Below are 19,866 nucleotides of genomic sequence, written 5' to 3' on the forward strand. Positions count from 1 at the left end.
CCTCAAGTCGGCACGGGTTACCGTTATCCTATCGCGATAATATTTCATATTTAAATGTTTAAGGTCTAAAGGAAAAAATGTAGAGGGTATGCGTGTTAAAATTTGTAAAAAAAAAATTCTCCATACTAGTTTGGGACACCCTAATGTCCATGGGCGGCAGTAGCCACTTACCATCAGGTGGACTGCATGCTCGTCTGCTACTCTTATATTATAAAAAAAAAGTGAAGCATTCCGATATATATGACTTAGTTTAGGGCAGTGGTATTGAATGTAGAGCGCGACTTCTGGGGATCGCAAAATTTTGGTAAATTTTACAGATGTATTAATAAATATATTATTTGATACTTAGTAACCTAAGTATTAAAATATATATTTTATGAATATCTTATATTTATTCAAGAAAATAATATTGTACGAATTTGATATTTGTAACGTAATAAAATATTGGTTAGATGCATTGGCGGGTAAATGTATCGCCAATTATTTTTCGTGTATTGAGAAAGTTTGAAAAGCACTGGTTTAGGGTACCAAGATAAAGCTTCTTTCAACCAATGTACATATATGATTAAAGTCCCTACTAATTATAATTCTAGAATATTCTTTTTATTTCATAGATAGTATTATCAAATGAGCACGCAGTTCACCCATGGTAAGTGTTCTCTTTTGCTCATGCATATCTAATCAACCCAAGATAAGACTAGATTTCTATCTGCGATCGGCCATGGGTACGTGGTTACTCCTGAGGATTATGTTAGGTCGCACATCAAACTAAAACCAAGTAGCTTAACACTGTTGTTATTAGGAGTTGGACTACGTAAAGTTTTGTTAATAAATCTCCTATTCATAGTGCGCTTACGAGTTAATAGTATAATGAATGTCGTGGGAACACTGAAAAGTACATAATCATTCATCATTTTGAAATTATAGTCAGACAGCTTGATTTTATTTAATTTATCGATGGTGTATGATGTTACAGAAAAGTATGTGTTGCTAAAAATACATTATTATGTACATCGAAATTAATGGGAATAATAGATTAGTTTAAGCTCTTAAAAGTCTAGCTTTTCTTCAAATCAATTAAATTAAAAAATATATGCATATCTTCTTACTTTATAATATTATAATAATTGTTTTGATCCAAAGATAAGTTACCGCATAGCCTAGTGGTTAAGAAACTCGATTCTTGATCGAAGGATCCGAGGTTCAAATCTTAGGCACGCACCTCTAATTTCTCAAAGTTATGTGCATATTAAAATTAATTATCACTTGCTTAAACGGTGAAGGAAAACATCGTGAGGAAACCTGCATACCTGAGAGATCTAAAAAAAAGTTTTCAAAGGTATGTGATGTCTACCAATTCGCACTTGACCAGCGTGGCGGACTATGGCTTAATCCTTCTCATTCTGAGGGGATACCCGTGCCCAGCAGTGGGACAGCAATGGGTTGATGATGATAGATAAGGTAGAAACAACTTTTAGTAAATCAATTTTTGAAGTATATCTGTTCTTTTTAGGTTCATCTGGAAGCACGGCAGTGCCGCCGCCAAGTCGAGCTCTATTTGAGGCGTTACAACTTGAGAACTCATATAAACATTGCATCTATACTACTAGCTACTTACTTAACTAATCGGGTACTGTTTGACTTAGATGTCTTACTGGGATAGCATTATAAGTTTTCCATGATAATTAGACATAATTTGGGCAAAAGTGACTATTTAACATTCATTACATCATACCTAACTTGGACTAAAAGTTAAGAAGTGATATTATTTGCGTGTAGCAAACATACTACGTATAACAAAATAGTCTAAAATGATCCGTTCATTTAATTATGTATATTAACTCATTAACAACTAATAAAAGCTCTATAATAAATTCAATCGAGCAGTTTTGCGCAAGAAAACGACATTTAAAAGTGTATAACAGACAGAAGTATTTGTTAAAAGAAGCCATTTGCTTATATTAGGCAGATATCAATGGATCAGACTTACGCCTACACAATAACCTTGTGTAGGTGTAAGATCCTTTCTGGTAACTGATATGCAACACTTTAGTAGGTACCAAGTATAACTATTGCATACCGTATAGGTACATATATGTAGTTACACAAAAGGAATGAATATTTAAGGAGTATAGTAATTCTTCCTCCTTAATGTATGGATATTGGCATTACACTGACCATTTAAAAAAAATGCTAAACTGAGTTTTTTTAAAACATTTTAAAAGCTAAACTATCCATTGCAATTACCTGTGTTATAAATTCCCCAAGATGGAAGTAGTTTCAATTTCAAAAGAGTAGAAGGCAATACTCCAGATTCAAATTCATTTTCCTTGGGAGCGTGCATGAACATTATTAAATATTAGAGAGCTTTTCTTACAGCATATAAATCTATACTTGGTTTAATATAGGTACCCATTATATTTAAATTAACGACTAATGTTAATAATTAATAATATTTTAATTCATGACAATCCTTATGTAGCCACTGGTTGTTCTGTAGGAAAAAAATAAAAAAATATATTATGATTGATCAAGCATTTTATTTACATAATAAGTATAACATAACAGTAACTGAGAGGCGTCTATTACGAAATCCCTTATAGCTGATATATCAGGATACTTACATATCTAATTGTACATCCTTGTATCATTGTATCTTAATAGTATTTTGATGAATCTAGTGACTATAAGATTAGGTAATTCGCCATAGATCTTTGAGTATTAGGTACATGAAGTGTCTGAGTATCTTTCATGTTATCAAGCCTACATAATTGGCTATTCGGTAACGTTATTAGCTAATCAAAACTTAGTCTATTCATTAGTATTCCCGTATACGCTTTCTTCAATTCAATGTTACAACTTGCCACCGTGATAAATGATATGTGTATTGAGGTGGATTATGTATTATTAGAATTTTCTGTTTTTGTACGGAGTCGGCTGGTATTGTGGCTGGATCTTAGACTCAGCGCCACCGGGCAGTGTCTTCAAGTAATCGAGAGCCTTCTGGATCGCCGGTGGGATTGGTGGTGGAGTTGGTAGATGATCGCCCTGGCAAAGAAAAAACCTTTTAATGACATTTAATAAACATTTCAAATGGTAATGGACAGGTGGTTAAAATCCTTGCATTTATAAGCGCAAGCATCTAAATTATTTATGAAATAAAATTTGTGTATTTAAAAAAAATGTAAATTTTAATTAATACCGCTAAAAAAATCACAGGAAAAGACTATGTATAATTTTAATTAATATTAATTATAAGTATAAATCAGTGATGAGATTATCACATCATAAAAATTGCGTCGTTATTGATGATTAAATTTATGATTAAATGGCTGTAATATTAGTTAGTTAATTTTATAAGCACTTATTATAAACAATATGTTAGTTGTTTACATAAATAATGCTGCAGTCTAGTATGGTACTTTGGCCCTAAGTATTTTTTTGTAAGAAATATAATCGTCCAATTCGAGGGCCACAATATTAAACTTAATACTGTAAAGTACCATAGCATATTTATTAAATTACATATTTTAAACATATCGGAGCAATTAAGGGTGTTAAATATATTTTTTTCTATATGCATAATTTATTTCCCATAATTAATTTATTAAATAACAAGTACCTAAACTGAATGTAACTACTTGTCTTTATGGGTCGCATATTAAATTTAAATGATAATTAATTACATAACGATGGAATTATGATTGATCAAATGACATAACGTCTATAGTATTGTAATGTTAAGGTAACTGATAAATTGGACATGGTCAATACGATGCAACTTTATAAAGGTTATGTATTGCATACTATCGTAACATTAATTGCATTCGACCATAAAATCTTTTGTTTTTTATGTAATAAAATCTTTAGACTTTTGATACTTTGACGTTATGATTTTTGTTAGTATGACCTGTGTAGTAGTAGGTATATTAAATGCCGAGAAAACCTTTTTCAACATTCATTTCAGGTAACACGTATCGCAGTGCACTACTTGTAGTGTAATGATACTATTTACGCAACTAAAATAGTGATTTTTGTATGTAAAAGATTATTTTAATGCAGCGGTATTGTGGTTTAACTCGTTCTCTTAATCTTAGTGTCTGAGGTTCGAGCTCCAGGCACGCACTTAAGATTTTTCAAAGTTACGTGCGAATTGGAAAATAATTGTTATTTGCTTTAACAGAAAAAACACGACAAACATGAAACTTTAATGACTTCATATGACACCAATTATTATATGTCTTTCTTAATTATATTTTAAAGTAGTAGAAACCCAATAAAAGTATAATATGAATTTCAGATAAAAAAATAAACTTCAGAGCATCCTATATTTTGCCGTTAGCGTGATGAAAACAATCGTATATAAAAAAACCTATTACCAAGATAGGCAAATAAACTCACGTGTAATTATGTATTGTGATATCATCAAGAGGATGTTAGAAGAAAATTCACAAATCTTCACTATCAATCATAGAATTAGGTAACGGTATTGCGGTTTCTTGGGTCACACGTACAACACTTGTTGACATAATGGATAGACACCACAATATGTTGAGCTCAAGGTCTTATTACTGATACATTAGTAATGAAATTGAAATATCAGGTATATTTTAATAAAATATAAGATGTAGATGAAAAGAAAAAAATCTAAACTTGTAATATCTACTTCCAAAATCGTCGTTTTAATTTTCCCAAAATATTTCCTTAATACTTAATTAGAATATAAAAATAAAACTATATTCGGGTTTCGCTTAAATGGATTTAAGACGACTTGATTCGATATGTTGCTTGCCGATAATCGTTTATTTATACTCGTAACCTTCCTTCGGCAGTAAACCTCGATTTCAGAATCATTATTATAATAATTTCTTCTTTATTGTCTCTGATGGATGTACGCAAAGTAATTTATTGTTCGATTATTCAATGCGTTTTGTAACCGCTACTGGTTTAAGGTTGCGTTGTCAAACGGCCAACCTCGAAAACGCTCTGATTGATCAACTATTCCGAAAACATTCATATCACTATGATACCAATGTCAAATGCGAAAACACTTCCCATTTCCCAATAAGGGGTCACGGGTCGACGTTTGATATTTTGAAGCGACATTTGCACACACATTGGCCAACCAACTCACACCCGCGCTGAGCTACAGACATCTTCCTCAGCAACTTACGCAATCCAGATGATTCAAGCTCCACTAATCTAGGGATGCAACGATATATCGATATAGGAACAAAAATATCGATTTTTATATCAATACTGGTCGTAGTCGACATGATATTATCATATCGAAAACTTGAAAAGCGATATAGACTTTTTTAAATATTTCATGCGGTGATACAAGAGGATTTCTAAATTGATAGTATGTAACTGTGTCGGCGATAACACCGACCTCTCCTACCTGAATAGTTCATCCATTATCGATATATCGAAAATATCGCGTGAAATTGCCAGTATAACGATATTTAGTATACATATTATTTAATATAAATATCGATATTTACGTATATCTATAATATCATAAATTGCATCCCTCTTTACATCTCTCAACACTCGTACTTTCCGAGTAGGTATAAATTGTTTTACGTGCGAAACCACTCCCTTGTATTACCTCAGTTTAATTTTTTAGAGGTCGTTAATGCAAATTTTATGCGATCTCAGAATAGTCTCGATGCCACTTGTCATTTTAAGGTTCGCTTAGCTGCATACAAAATCCTATATACGGTTACTTGGCATGATAAAAACATTTCGCGGTAAATCTTGGTTCTTCTTAAGCTAAAAATAAGCGAATCTGTAATCTTAACGTCCATTCAGGTCACCAAGATCAAGGTAAACGCGTTATAGGTATTGCAGATGCAAAAGAATCTATGAACTCACTTTTGACCCATTAAAATGTTAGTTTATGTAATCAATTCATATTGCTAAATGATAAAATTGCTTATGATCAATCGATCTGTCATAAAACAATGAAGTATTACGGACGTACCGTGTCATATGCTAGAAATATCCAATATTATACACATTATAAAACATTTATTTGATGACCCACACAGCAGAGGTCTTTTAACGGTATAACAGTATAATATGCGGTTCCGAGTTCGATCTCAGACTAGTATCTAAATGATAAATTTAAAGTTTCGGCTCAGGTTGTTTATGTATTATTCTTTGCAAACTTAAAAGTTAAAGTATAATTAATTAAGACTTTTAGTATGAAGCAGTAACAGCTAATAACAACACTGTTACGCGCTGCTGTGTTCCGTTTTGAAGGGTGTGGTAAGGGAGACAGACTTTTCTGAGGCGTTGCAGCTTAGTCCTTAGGGGAAGCGGTGCATCTGTGGCCGACTTCAGTTATCAATATCAATATCTAATCCTATCCATGGGTGGCAGTAGCTACTTACCATCAGGTGGACTGCATGCTCGTCTGCTACTCCTTTATCATAAAAAAAATCAATGAGTGTAGAGAGCGTTTAAAACGTTATTGTGTATGTAACATACGTTGTACTACTCTATATTTGTTTACGATTTTTTACATATTTGGGAAGGTCGTTTTCGTTTACGCATCATTTTAGCCGAGGTTTATTTTAGTCAAATTAGCAATCTACGTGACACGATCGAGCAATTTGGACAATATAATAGTATTAAATCGATAACGATGCGTATTTACAACAAAAAATATTTTAATTCATTTGCGAATATTAAATATAACTTTTTGGTATCTAAAGATATAATTTTTTGGTATCGAGGATGGAATGGACGGCCGAGGTGCTCGTAATTCATTATAACTTTCAATACAAACGTCCTTCTTAATTTAATAGAGTCATTTTCTCATTAACATTTTTATAGTTCTTTCTTTTATATTTTAACAAACATTGCGCTGTGACGTCATCACGCTAAGGCCTTATACTTGGGCTTATAACGTTCAATTGTGCTTGGTTCGGGTCGATCTTATTCATTGTGTTCGAAGATTGTACCGGATGCCATGACACATCTGTTGGCGTTGCATTGTGATTGCGAACATAAAGATGTCAAGGATTCTATCTGACGTTGCCGGATCGGGTCAAATATTTAGCAGGTGGTAATCTAACTTTTAGTCAGCGTTTCAGAAGTGGTTATATTGATATTTTATTTAGGTCAAACATTTTCTTGAGTCCTGGATAGCATGAACATAGACACACAGAGTCAAAACGGAATTTCCGCATAATTAAGGTTATTTTCATACAGGGATGAACTCGGAACTTGGCGTGACAGACGTGGTGAAGATTGGGGGATTATCAAATTGTTTCTTCACAGAAAACTTTATAAGTATGGTAGACTTTATATAATGATTATACCTAATTTAATATAATCCAGTCTACCCATAAAAATACCTATTGTATAGAAATATGGACAAAAGAATACATGCGTGCAAATAATTACAATAGATAGTTAACAGGTCAATGCCATGTTAAAAATGTATCACATTATATTTTGACATCCTAATAATGGATCAAATAAAGACTGAATATTAAATACAAAATGCCCGTAGGTACATATTTTTTGTTGTAATATTTAATCTTATTAGGTAATAACGATGCCGGTTACTAATGCATCCGTGATGATCACATATGAACGTACATGTTTTACTAATACCCATATAATTAGACTATGACTTTTTTTTAAGTTTTTGCTCTTGTATAAAATATTGTTTTCAAAAATATTATTTTGCGTAGGGTTGGTAAATTGGTTGGTGATTTTTGATCCGTAATTATTACGTAATTATTTTATTTTATTGTTCCTTGTTGATAAAATGATACCTATATTTTTATCAGTCACCTGCTTAGCGTATCTTTTATACGTTTTACGCCTATTATACTATTTTTTTGGTGTTTACGAGGGCGAAACCTTCAAAAGGTACCAGATGTCGCAGGAGCGACACTGTTTAATAACTAACCTTCTTTAAAACGTGGGATATAAACTTATAGGTATATTTATTCTTCTTATAGATGTAAACTAGTTTTTGCCCGCGGCTTCGCCCGCGTTTTAGAGAAAATAATATACTAACATACATAAAACTGAAACTTCAACTTTGCTAAAGATCATCACTTGATCAAATGCATAGTTTACGATTCAATCCTTACTAATATCGATTAAAATAATCGACATTTTTTGTCCAAAAGATCCATTCTCTGATTAATCGATCTTAGATCGCCATCCCTAGTTCCCGTGGGATTTCCGAGATAAAAACTATCCTATTTCCTTTCTCGGGTTTTAGACTATCTTTGTACAAAATTTCATTAAAATCGGTTCAGTGGTTTAGGCGTGAAGAAAAGACAACCAGACAGACAGACAGACAGACAGACAGAGTTACTTTCGGATTTATAATATTAGTAAGGATTATTTTATTTGTAAAAATTGAACGTGTTATGTAGGTCCCATATGAAACGAAAACAGTACTGAATGGGTTACAAACATTCAATATAATATACTTAAACATATATATTTCTCATGGATAGTTGCAAAGTCATTTTATCGTAATTATATAACACGTAATTTTGTAAAAATAGCGCCTGATACTATTAAGTATTTAAGAAGTCAGTCGAGATAAACTAGAATAATATAACATATCTTCTAAATAAGGAGCTGTTTTATTTAAACTTCTATTTTGTAAAGATAGATACCAAATATCTATAGTAAACGAGCGCGTTGAACCATTTAGTCATCAGGTGTCTAGATTTTAAACCTAGATTCTCTAGCATGGCTGGTCGCTTTTATCAATGTTATCACTTTTTTATATTTTTTTAATAATATAGGAGTAGCAGACGAGTATGCAGTCCACCTGATGGGAAGTGGCTACTGCCGCCCATGGACATCTGTAATCAACCCCAGATGGTATTAGATATTCCTACCTGAGGTCGGCCACAAATGCACCGCTATCCCTGAGGACTATGCTGGAACGCCTCGGAAAAGTCTGTCTCCCTTACCACACCTTTCAAACCGGAACACAGCAGCGCCTAACACTGCTGTTATTAGGTAGAAATAGATGTAGCGGTGGTGCCGCCGGAGTCGAACCACAAAGGGTTCTACCACCTTCAAACCACTTATCACTAGAATGTCTAAATTACGCTACGATCTTTATTTGTTAATTTATCAATATTTAAACTCACCTGCGGCTGGAATCCGTTATCGTCCGCAACATACGTAAGAGATATGAAAGTACCGTCAGGCGCTTTGTAGCTAAACTTGCCTTCAGCTACTTGTACCTCTTCGGGTTCCCCCTTCCCGAAATTCCTGACATAGCCGGACTCTTCAGCATTTATATCATTGCCTGTTTCATACCTGAAATATTGTGCTGCTGTTAATAAACCAGTTAATAATAAGTACAGTTGTGTAACATGGGCTCTAGCCGCCTGATACAGCAGAAACAAACAATATTATCACTTTGTTGGAAAAACTGATTTTATAAGCGGTTCAAAACAAATCTTATATTTTTTTGTTATCAGTTAATGATATTATCTTTCTGTAGGAAAACTGATTTTATAAGTTCAAAACAAATCTTATATTTTTTGTAATCAGTTAATCACATTGTTTTATTATAAAAGTGAATAGTAACATTTTCCCACCCCCAAAAAGTTGTAGAAAAAATATGTTTTCTTGTCTGAGATTTTCAATTTCGGTTATACATTGACATAGTTTGATTTTTTTTTATTTTAAACTTATTTCATGTAGTTGTATGTGTTGTTGTTACTTACAGCCATTTATAAGAGCCGTCTACGTTTGGTCCTTCTGATTCATATCTTAAAATGGGGATAGGATCATCTACTGGGTGCAGTGCAGCAGGTGCTGCGAGCGAAATTGCGGCTATCGCAAAAAGTATGGCATTAGTCTGAAAACAATAAACACCTTTTAAAATAAAGTAGAAATTATTTTGCATAGGTATTTAAGTAGTAGGTACTAAGTTAATATGTTAGCTGTATACATTTGAATTCGATGCTCTTGTTTTAATTTACAATATTATCTTAAGGCGCTTTTCGTGTCACGCGTGTTTTCCGTACGCACACACACGCGTGCCACGCAAATCCTCTCGTTCAGGGAATTCATATTCACCTGGGACACATGCGTGGGTTTAAAAACGTGTGACGTCAAAAAGTGCCCTTGATTAATACAAATTAATAAGAATACACATATACTTTTGTAAAATACGCATCGTCGATACACACAATTGTATTTTTTCTCTTACGCCTTGTCGCTATTAAGCAAAGAAAGATCAAACTACAATTTGTAAGGCTGTATTACCAGGCGTTTTCATTTACTTACAAAGGTATGTGTTCAGGTATGCGTTTTCGGCTAAATAAATATTCCACGTATATTTACTGCCTGTGTTTTTCTTACAACACACCTGGTCAATAGAGATGATTGAATGATGGCAAAACAAAAAATACCTATATAAAGTTTTCTACCTCGAGTAAGTTGAAACAGGAGCCAGATTTATTTAATAATATACTACTAAGAGCGTCTATTACTTAGAAATAAATTTTCCCATAACTTTCCTATCCTATTAATATAGTAGAGCTGTAGTATTCGACCTTTTCCGTTGTCTAGACACTACAATCATAATTGTCGGAATAGTAATTTATTTACAGAGTATCCGCGCGTGCAGTAAAGTCGGAAGTTATGACGGAACACTAGCCGTTACGAATAATTTAGCTGGTAACTACTCTCATTAAATCTTCAAAGCAATGTATTATGTTCCTTAATGTATAATAAAATATCATTTATTTGAATGTGGCGTTCCACATTAGCAACCAGGGGTTAGGCCGCTATTTGTCTTATAGCTATTATCTTAGAGCAAAATTCTTATAAATATGTTGCATTTGTTAGGACACAGCAGGCTTTATCATTAGGTTATTAATTAATTCAATATCAAACGGACAGCAAGCTCGTTTGCAACTTTTGTCTTGACACTAAATAATATTACTATTTCTTAAATTTTATGACATTCAAACTAAGATAAATATACATGAATTGATACGTAATGAATTTAACATCGTAAAGCATATAATAGACAATTATTTTCACAATAAGCAAGATCTATAACATTTAGCGACTGTCAAACTGTTGCATCAATTTGCAATGTAACACGCGTGCAATAAAGCGGAAAAGCACGCGTGCCGGAAGAGTTGAGGCATCAGCTCCTTTCTATGAACAATGTAGCCGTTGCAATCGGGAAACCGCATACGTTTATGATTTATTTGCGGCCACGGTTTTATCTACTAACTATTATGCTACATACTATGTACCTACATAATGTATGCAATGAAAGTAAATAGTAGGTAATATATACTAAGATCTATAACATTTAGCGGCTGTCAAACTGTTGCATCAATTTGCAATGTAACACGCGTGCAATAAAGCGGAAAAGCACGCGTGCCGGAAGAGTTGAGGCATCAGCTCCTTTCTACGAACAATGTAGCCGTTGCAATCGCGAAACTGCATACGTTTGTGATTTATTTGCGGCCACGGTTTTATCTACTAACTATTATGCTACATACTATGTACATTATGTACGTAATACATGTAAAGAGTATCATGCGGTGCCGTATATAGGTAAAATGGTGATTCAATGTAAAATGTAATAGTAAAGCGATTGTGATTGTGTAGCGTAAATTAAGATATAAATAATAGAAGCGTTAACGTTATAAAGTTCTTTGAAAATATAAGAAATACATTTATTGATAAAAATATGTATGTTTTTATTAATTTCCAACAAATATAAAAAATAATACTTAATCTTTAAAATTATATCTTTGGCACAAGTACACAATGATACCGCAAATTTATCAAATTCTCTGAGATGATTACGGATTGCTTAAGCGTGCAATTAGGTATATTATAGTTTAATAATGTTCAATAGATAGATACTATAATTATACTACTATAATTATACACCACAACACCACCCCGTGGCGAACAATGAAGCAATTTAGTATTGCTGATTTTGAATTTTGGCTTTTGTTTGACTCCAAGTAAGACTCCTACATCTTAAATATAAAATTCTCGTGTCAAATTGTATATGCATTTTCAGTAGGTCTGAGAATCGGCTACTGTCTATTTTTCATAGCCCTAAGTGATAAGGGTTTTTCACTCTTATTAATTTTTTTATTTATATGGCAACACAACATTTGCCGGGTCAGCTAATATTTAGATAAAGCGACGACTTAGAACATAATAATATGGAATGCAAAGTTGTTTCTTATTTTATAATATATTTATATAAAAATATTAGTTATAATACAATTTCTACAGACATAAAAGGATAAAAGCACGTACGTCCATATATCTTAACGCCATTTTATATGCGCTGGTAAAATGAAACGTGCATTATGCGCATAAAATAGTGAAGTGAACCTACTTAAATCAGTGAAGTGAACCTACTTAAATGTTGTGAAAATCGTGATCTTAAATAAAATAAGATATGACGAAACTTACACAAAAAATTGATTTCATGACTGTAGATTTTATACTATATACATTTAATTTTGATGATATTACTAATAATATTGTTATTAAATTTCTTCCGAATATTAGTAATTTCGAACGGATTTATTAAATTAATGTTCATTTGTCTATACAAACTTTTATATGTATTTAAAACAATATGTTAGGAATAGACATCCCCAGTTACTTACACAAACCAGTAGCCAAGAGTAACATGAACTCGTAGCTATATGTATATAGGCTGATTCAAGCCATTGTTTCAATTTGTATATGTATAATTACGGTCGAAAACTCATTTTTGAAACATAATTTAAGCAATACTACAAATAACACTCTTTACTGCAGTCAGCTCTTTTAAAAGTTCTAACAAAATTTGTGGCCTAAACTATATATAGCGAGAAAAGACCCACACGCGATATTGTAGTATTATTGAACAGACAATAAGCAATAACTTATTTACAAAATAAAATCTGTTAGAGACTCAATGAGCATAAAATCACAAGTCCGAGATGACCAATAACGATCAATTATTGATTACTGCTACTAACGCCTCCATTTAGTAATACTAGTACCACCTATTAAATCTATTAGGTAACTTCATTTGACAACCTTCCTAATAAGGCTATTATTATGATATTCTTATAACAAAATCAAATATAACTCTCACCATAACTGGAACGCTTATGTCTGGATACCTCGGAAATGTCTGGATGCAATAAGATGCACTGGTGGTATGTGCTCGGTGACACCGCATGGGGTTTATATACTCGTATCTTTACCTATGAACTTCTTACGACCCGAGCGTCCCGACTCATCTCAACGCCTACTAAAGTAACCACTCACACTAACAACAAACGTACGTACACATTTAAAACAATCGGTCATTTAATTGTGCATATTTCTGATACTCAAATCCCAGTAATAAAATAATTTATTCGTTCCTAATCGTTCTGATTACACCACATTTTTCTTTTTATATGGCATCAAATGCATTAACAATTTTACATGCTTCTCCGTTACGTAGATTTGCAACAATCTAACTTGTAACTGGTTGTATCAAAATATTTCTTTTCTTCACATATTTTGCATCATCATTATAACCGATGCGTTTAATTTAGTTTATTGTAGTTTTTGTACCTAAACATGAAGAACCTTCATATTGTTATTCATTTTCCAAGAAAACAGAATCTAAGAATGATTTAATGTTGTTTAACGTTAATGTCCATGTAATAAAATACCAATAATTATAATTATTACAAAGGATAAAATATAAAACTACCTACACAAATTAAAACTAAAGAGTTAGCAACTGCAAGAATTGTTATTCTTAACCCATTTTAGAAAGTTTAATGTAAAATAAATAAAAATTACGAGTTATCTTGTAAAACTATCATAAGTTACCCAGAAAACATACTCGTATATGTATAACATTTATCATGCGTTCCATTAGTATTATATTCTTGGAAACGTATTATATATCCATGTTGACAATCACTTAATTATTATTGAATTAATTTCAGGAAGTTATTAGGATATGTTATGGATAAATAAGGTTTGCAACAATGGTGTAACCATTGTTGTAAAATGAAAGTAATATAACCCTTCGTGGACCGACCCCGGAGGGCATCCCCGCTACACCCAATTCTGCATAATAGCAACAGTGTTAAACCCTATTGTAATTTGGTTTGAAGGGTGTGGTAAGGGAAAGCCATTTATACGAGACGTTCCAACTTAGTCCTCAAGGGTTTAAAAAATGTTATATTTGTGACCAACCGAGTAAGGATTGGAACTACAATCTTATTTGGGGTTGATTACAGATATTGCAAACGAGATCTTCTGTGAGTGTAGCAAACACTTCTATATTATAAAAATGTAAAATGAAGACTTCATAGTTAAATGAGAACTATTAATCTGTATTAGTGTTTATGGCCATAATACAACAATTTACCTGTTGCCGGTATTCTTTATTGAAGGATTTATAATTATTCCTTAGTCGTCAATATGTGGTGGTAATCATTGAGAAATGATTATACTAATAAGTGTCTAGGACACTGCGAAATGTAAAAATAAATAAGTAATTTAATATACTAACATGCACTAACATACTACGCGCATAAACATAGATACATAAATCAGCAATGTTCATTATAATGTGTATTTTTAAAGTTGAAATGCGATTGTTAAGTTATTTTTTGTGAGTCTTTTCTATTTTTGACACATTCTACTATTCATTTAGTCATAATAAAAAGGTAACAATTTTAAAGGTATGTCAGTAATATTATGTTAAAATTTTGAAGTGTTGTTGCTTAAGTCGCACCTATAAGGAATTCTTATGTCCGGCTAGTACGGCTAAGGCATTGTTAGAAATTATTTACATTTTTTTGTCTTTGTGAGCTAAACATAATAATACTACACGATTTTTCCCTTAGGGGTACGACTTGAGCAACCTTACTCTACCAATTTAAGTATACTATATTCCCTGTCTCTGATTATTCAGATAAGCATTATCTTCATTAAATAACTTACATTAATCGACTGAATAGTTTTATAATATTGTAATTCATTAATTTCAAAATTCCTTCTTTCTTCGATGCCTAGAGCCGTTATATAAAAGATGTATAAACAAGTAATTAAATTAAATGAAACAAAATATAATGCAGTAATATTTTTTATTGTTTTTCTTTTAACTTCCCAATTTTTAACATTCAATTTTGGTTAGTATGTCTTAGTAAATTAGTCCGACTTAGTAAAGTAAATAAGTAAATAATGATTGCTTAGATTTTACTGGTTGAAATTTGCTAAGACTCGTACGTTAGTCTTAAAGTTTTGTAAAATTTTAACACACGCTATGTTTAATTAAAAATACATATTATGTTTTCTGAAATTGTTTCAGTGAAATTTGGATTAACTTTTAAAATTTTTGTGTTTAAAAAAGCTATGCGTATGAAAGCCTTGTTGTGTTAAGTTTGCATAATATATGCAACATCACTCCTTATTTGAGTTGGTATAATAAAATACACGAAGAGTGAAGGTACGATCAAGATAAGGCTGTACCTAAGTCGTGGAGGCTTTTCACAGTATGTTAATAGTTTCCCTATTGTGGTGTTTATTTATACAGATGTTTTTGTCATGAGTATTGCGTAGAGTTACATTTTTGTTAAGTATCGTCCGAGAAGCAAAACTATTTAAAATCTGTTTTAAATATAGTACTTTTTTAACATCCAACTGCTGGGTACGAAACTTGCCCTTCAATAGTAAATTAATTTATTTATAACGATATAGTAGTAAACTTAATAACATTAGTAAATTTAATATAATTGTAATGATCTCATGAAATAGTACTAAATACCAATATTCATTAAATACTCAACATGTTCTCCAAATTTTGATAGTGTACTCGTATCAGTTCAATTTATTTATATATAGAATTCACTAACCATAGATAGCTTTCTTATAATCTACTGACTCAAAGAAAATAATATGACATTTCAATGATTTATGTATTACCATGTTTATATATTATGATAGTGTAGTGAACGTAAGTACAATCTACATCGTCACAGTTGTAAATAAACATTATGCACTTATTATTAATAGGCAAATTGATTAAATTTATGGGCTGGCTGATTAACATTTTAAGTTTCGAGTGATGGTGTTACGAAGTTTAAGTAACGTGCCATATTTATACATCTGGGAGTACATACGATGTACGTGACGGCTTAATTACCAATTCGCTTAAACATATGGACGTAATAAGCACCTTATCAAGGTTTGTCTAAAATTTCATAAAGGTGCCAGCGCATCTGATAAAGGCAGGGTCTAATTGTGAAATATACATTTGCCGTCAACAGTTTAGTTAGACCATCTTGTGCCGTTTGACCCCGACTAATCCTGTTCTGCGTGTGGTATTTGATGATACTCATAAACCTACCTTCAATCAACATTTAAATTTATTCGTGAATCCCAAATAATTCTTCAATTACGTATATGTTCGTATTAGTAATCTACACGCAATACGTAGCATTATTTATTAAGGAAAAGCTTCTTTTTTTAAATTGTTTAATACTTAACTACGTGTGAGTTGTTTAATACTTAAATTTTGTAAGGTTTTAAGACTGCGTTTTCCTTGTTATAAAATCTTTAGTATCTACAACTATGTATGAATGTATATTTTAACTTTTCATTTTTATTTTTGGATGTAGATAGCTAAAAAAATGAACTATAAAAAACTAGTCTATATATGACAGAAACGAAATTCAAAACACAGTGAATACTGGACGTTGTTTTTCGTCGAGTCGTTTAAGGGTTTAAAAGCATTTAGAAATATATTTCGTAGGTGGTAGAGTCCTTTGTGTTTTGACTCCGACGGCATCACCGCCACACTTATTTCTGCCGCATAACAGTGTTAAGCGCTTTTATGTTCTGGTGTTAAGAGTGTGTTAAGGGAGACCTACTTTTCCGAGGCGTTCCAACTTAATCCTCAGGGGTAGCGGCGCATCTGTTGCCGACCTCTGGTAGGAATATCTAATCCTATCTATGGTTGATTACGGATGTCCTTGGGCAGCAGTAGCCACTTACCATCAGGTGGTTTTCATGCTCTGATACTTCTACATTATAAAAAAATATATAAAAAAGGATTACAAAAGAATAAAGAATAAAATACAATATCTTGTAGTAAATAGTTATACATATAATTAGACAGGTATGCATCTTTTTCATATGAGGTAAATCTTACAAATTAACTTACCTTTCAATAAATAATCAGTAAACGTCTGGGAAATCTGTTAATATTTTCATGTTAATGTTATTACAGGTAAGTAACATTTATTAAAGGAAATTTGTAATGCAGAAAGGTATATGGTTACCGCTTTGCCACACCGAATAGTCTATAAATATCAAAATGTTAATACGTTCAGTAATTTTATACTTAAACTTCTTCTTAGGATGTGTTATTCAATTAGACCTTTCATTAAAAACTAGAAATAAGCATTACTCTATTATGATGAGATATTATAAGACTACTTAATAGTAAAAAAAATATATTTTTATACAACGTATTTTAATAATGTTTGCTTTGTCCGGGATTCAAATGTTAAATGTCTATTATATATTTTTTTATAATTTAGGAGTAACAGACTAGCATGCAATCCACGTGATGGTAAGTGGTTGCTTCCGCCCATGGACAATCAACTCCTGATAAAATTAAGTTTCTACCTTAGGTCGGCCAGAGATGCACCGCTTGTATAATATCTCTTCTCTATTATTTCAAGCCAGAACATGAAAAAAAGTTAACTTGTTATTATGAAGGTGTAGGTGTGCCAGTGGTGGCTAAGGAGTGGTTCGACCACGAAGACTTTTATCACATAGCCTCTCGACCCTTTTAATTATTTTATACTTTTTTGAAAACCCGAAGCAATATAACCGAAAATATTTTAATGTTTCGTTTTCTCTCATTTCAGTACATTGTATAAGGTTTATTTGTTGAAGACCCGTAGACATGCACAAAGATATATGTAAAACTACACCCAGAACATAATATTTCGAAATTAATTATTTACGAGTACTTGTTTACCTGGCCAGGGTCGAATCTAAGACAAACTAGTATTGATCACTATGCCAAACGATCATCGATACACAATAAATATTACGTGAATACTCGTTTGAATATAATAAGTAATCGACGCTCATTACATAAAATATAACTAATATGAGTAATATTCATTTGGACACTAACATTTAAAGTTATGACTACGAGTACGTTACAGGGATATAGGACTGTGAATATATGTTGCTTACAATTCATTTTACTTAAAATGTTATCCTTTATTACTGTTATTTTCAACTGGTCTCAGGGACAGCAGCAGCAGCAGGGATAGCTCTTTATATTTCACTAGTGATGCCCGCGGCTTCGCCCGCATTTTAAAGAAATAATATGACATACATAAAACGGAAAATTTGTACCTGCATTGAAATGACTGTGGTGCCGAATCTGTCGAAAATTGGCCTTACCAACTCCCAAACCCTCGTGGGCTCTTGGACAACAACTTTGACAAAAATCATCACTCTATCAAATGCATAGTTTCCGATTCTATAACTACATACGAATTAAAAATCAATTAAAAAAACCTTTTCCAACGGACTAAATTGTGAATCTAAACCATTCTCAAGTTCCCTTGAACACACACAACAAATTTCATCAAAATCAGTCCAGTCGTTTAGGAGGAGTTCAGTGACATACACACGCACATAAGAAATATATATATAAAGATTTAAAATATGGTTATATTATTTCATTCTCTTTTTTATATTACTTATTATAATGTTTTTGTTGTATTTATTGTTGTAACAAATCTTGAACATAAATGGCAACGCAATTTATTTCTATATTCAGAGCAGACTAGCAGTTATACGCGGACTACACCAGTGAAAAGAGGAATCCAGTGGTTTGCTTTTGTAAATCACTAATAATGCAAAGTGTCGTGAAATGGAACCTGAAAAAGAAAATTACCTAGACGTAGGGTAATTAGATTAATCTACCACTAGTACTTGTCAATAGTCGTTCCTGGCAGTTTTGCTATGTCCATGATTTACTGCTCTCTATAAATCGATATTAATCGCATTTTAAGTGCAAGCCTTAGTTTCAGTATGTTCAGAGGCATAGCGTATCTGGGCAGTCCATCCTAGACGGTCTTCAGAATTACCTTTATGAAGGTATTTTTTCACGGATATATTTTTAGGGTACGGCCACTGCGGTACTTCTTCTAGATTATGAAACAAGTATCCCATTAATAATCTGTATATTTTAATCTGCTGTGGGTGCCTTTGTGTGTATTTCTGGATGTCTCATTTTTTGGCAGCGTAAACGGGTAGACGGAAAGTAAGTGAGTCGTTGAATTCCCCTAAATTGTTAATGATATGGGTTACATTCTTTCTACATAAATGTCTTTACAACAAGAAAGAACCTATGAAAATTCTATGAATGTCTCATTTAGTGGTAAGATTTTCATGACATTTCACAGTTTTGCTATATGAATTACTAGCTGACCCGGCAAACTTTGTACCGCCTCAAAATCTATTTATCAAATATATTTCATATAAAATATAGCCTATGTTACTCGTGGATAATGTAGCTTTCGAATGGTGAAAGAATTTTTAAAATCGGTCCAATAGTTTTTGAGCCTATTCATTACTACCAAACAAACAAAGTTTTCCTCTTTATAATATTAGTGTAGATGAGTCAATATCAGTTAGTAATTGTGATAAAATTAAGAGAGCTTTCTTTTATCTGTCTAACTTGTTGTCTAAGGATTTGTTAAAGTTAGGCATATTAAGTAAACTGGATTGTTATTACCACTTGAACAAATAAAAAGGTAAGAAATAAATATCCGTCAA

General features: G+C 32.2%; 1 protein-coding gene across 1 annotated transcript; it reads right to left on the reverse strand.

Moving 5' to 3' along the window:
- Positions 1 to 2,520: 2,520 nt before the first annotated feature.
- Positions 2,521 to 13,258, reverse strand: CPR33 (cuticular protein RR-1 motif 33). Its single transcript, XM_073084427.1, has 4 exons — positions 13,142 to 13,258; positions 9,729 to 9,862; positions 9,144 to 9,315; positions 2,521 to 3,048 (listed from the first exon to the last, which is right to left on the reverse strand). Exons 1-4 carry the CDS (start codon positions 13,226 to 13,228, stop codon positions 2,908 to 2,910), a joined length of 534 nt encoding a protein of 177 aa, XP_072940528.1. The 5' UTR covers positions 13,229 to 13,258; the 3' UTR covers positions 2,521 to 2,907.
- Positions 13,259 to 19,866: the final 6,608 nt, after the last annotated feature.

Source organism: Epargyreus clarus, unplaced genomic scaffold, assembly GCF_041222505.1.
Source record: "Epargyreus clarus isolate Ecla_fem2 unplaced genomic scaffold, WU_Ecla_fem_2.2 ptg000021l, whole genome shotgun sequence".
NCBI classification, from domain to species: Eukaryota; Metazoa; Arthropoda; class Insecta; order Lepidoptera; family Hesperiidae; genus Epargyreus; species Epargyreus clarus.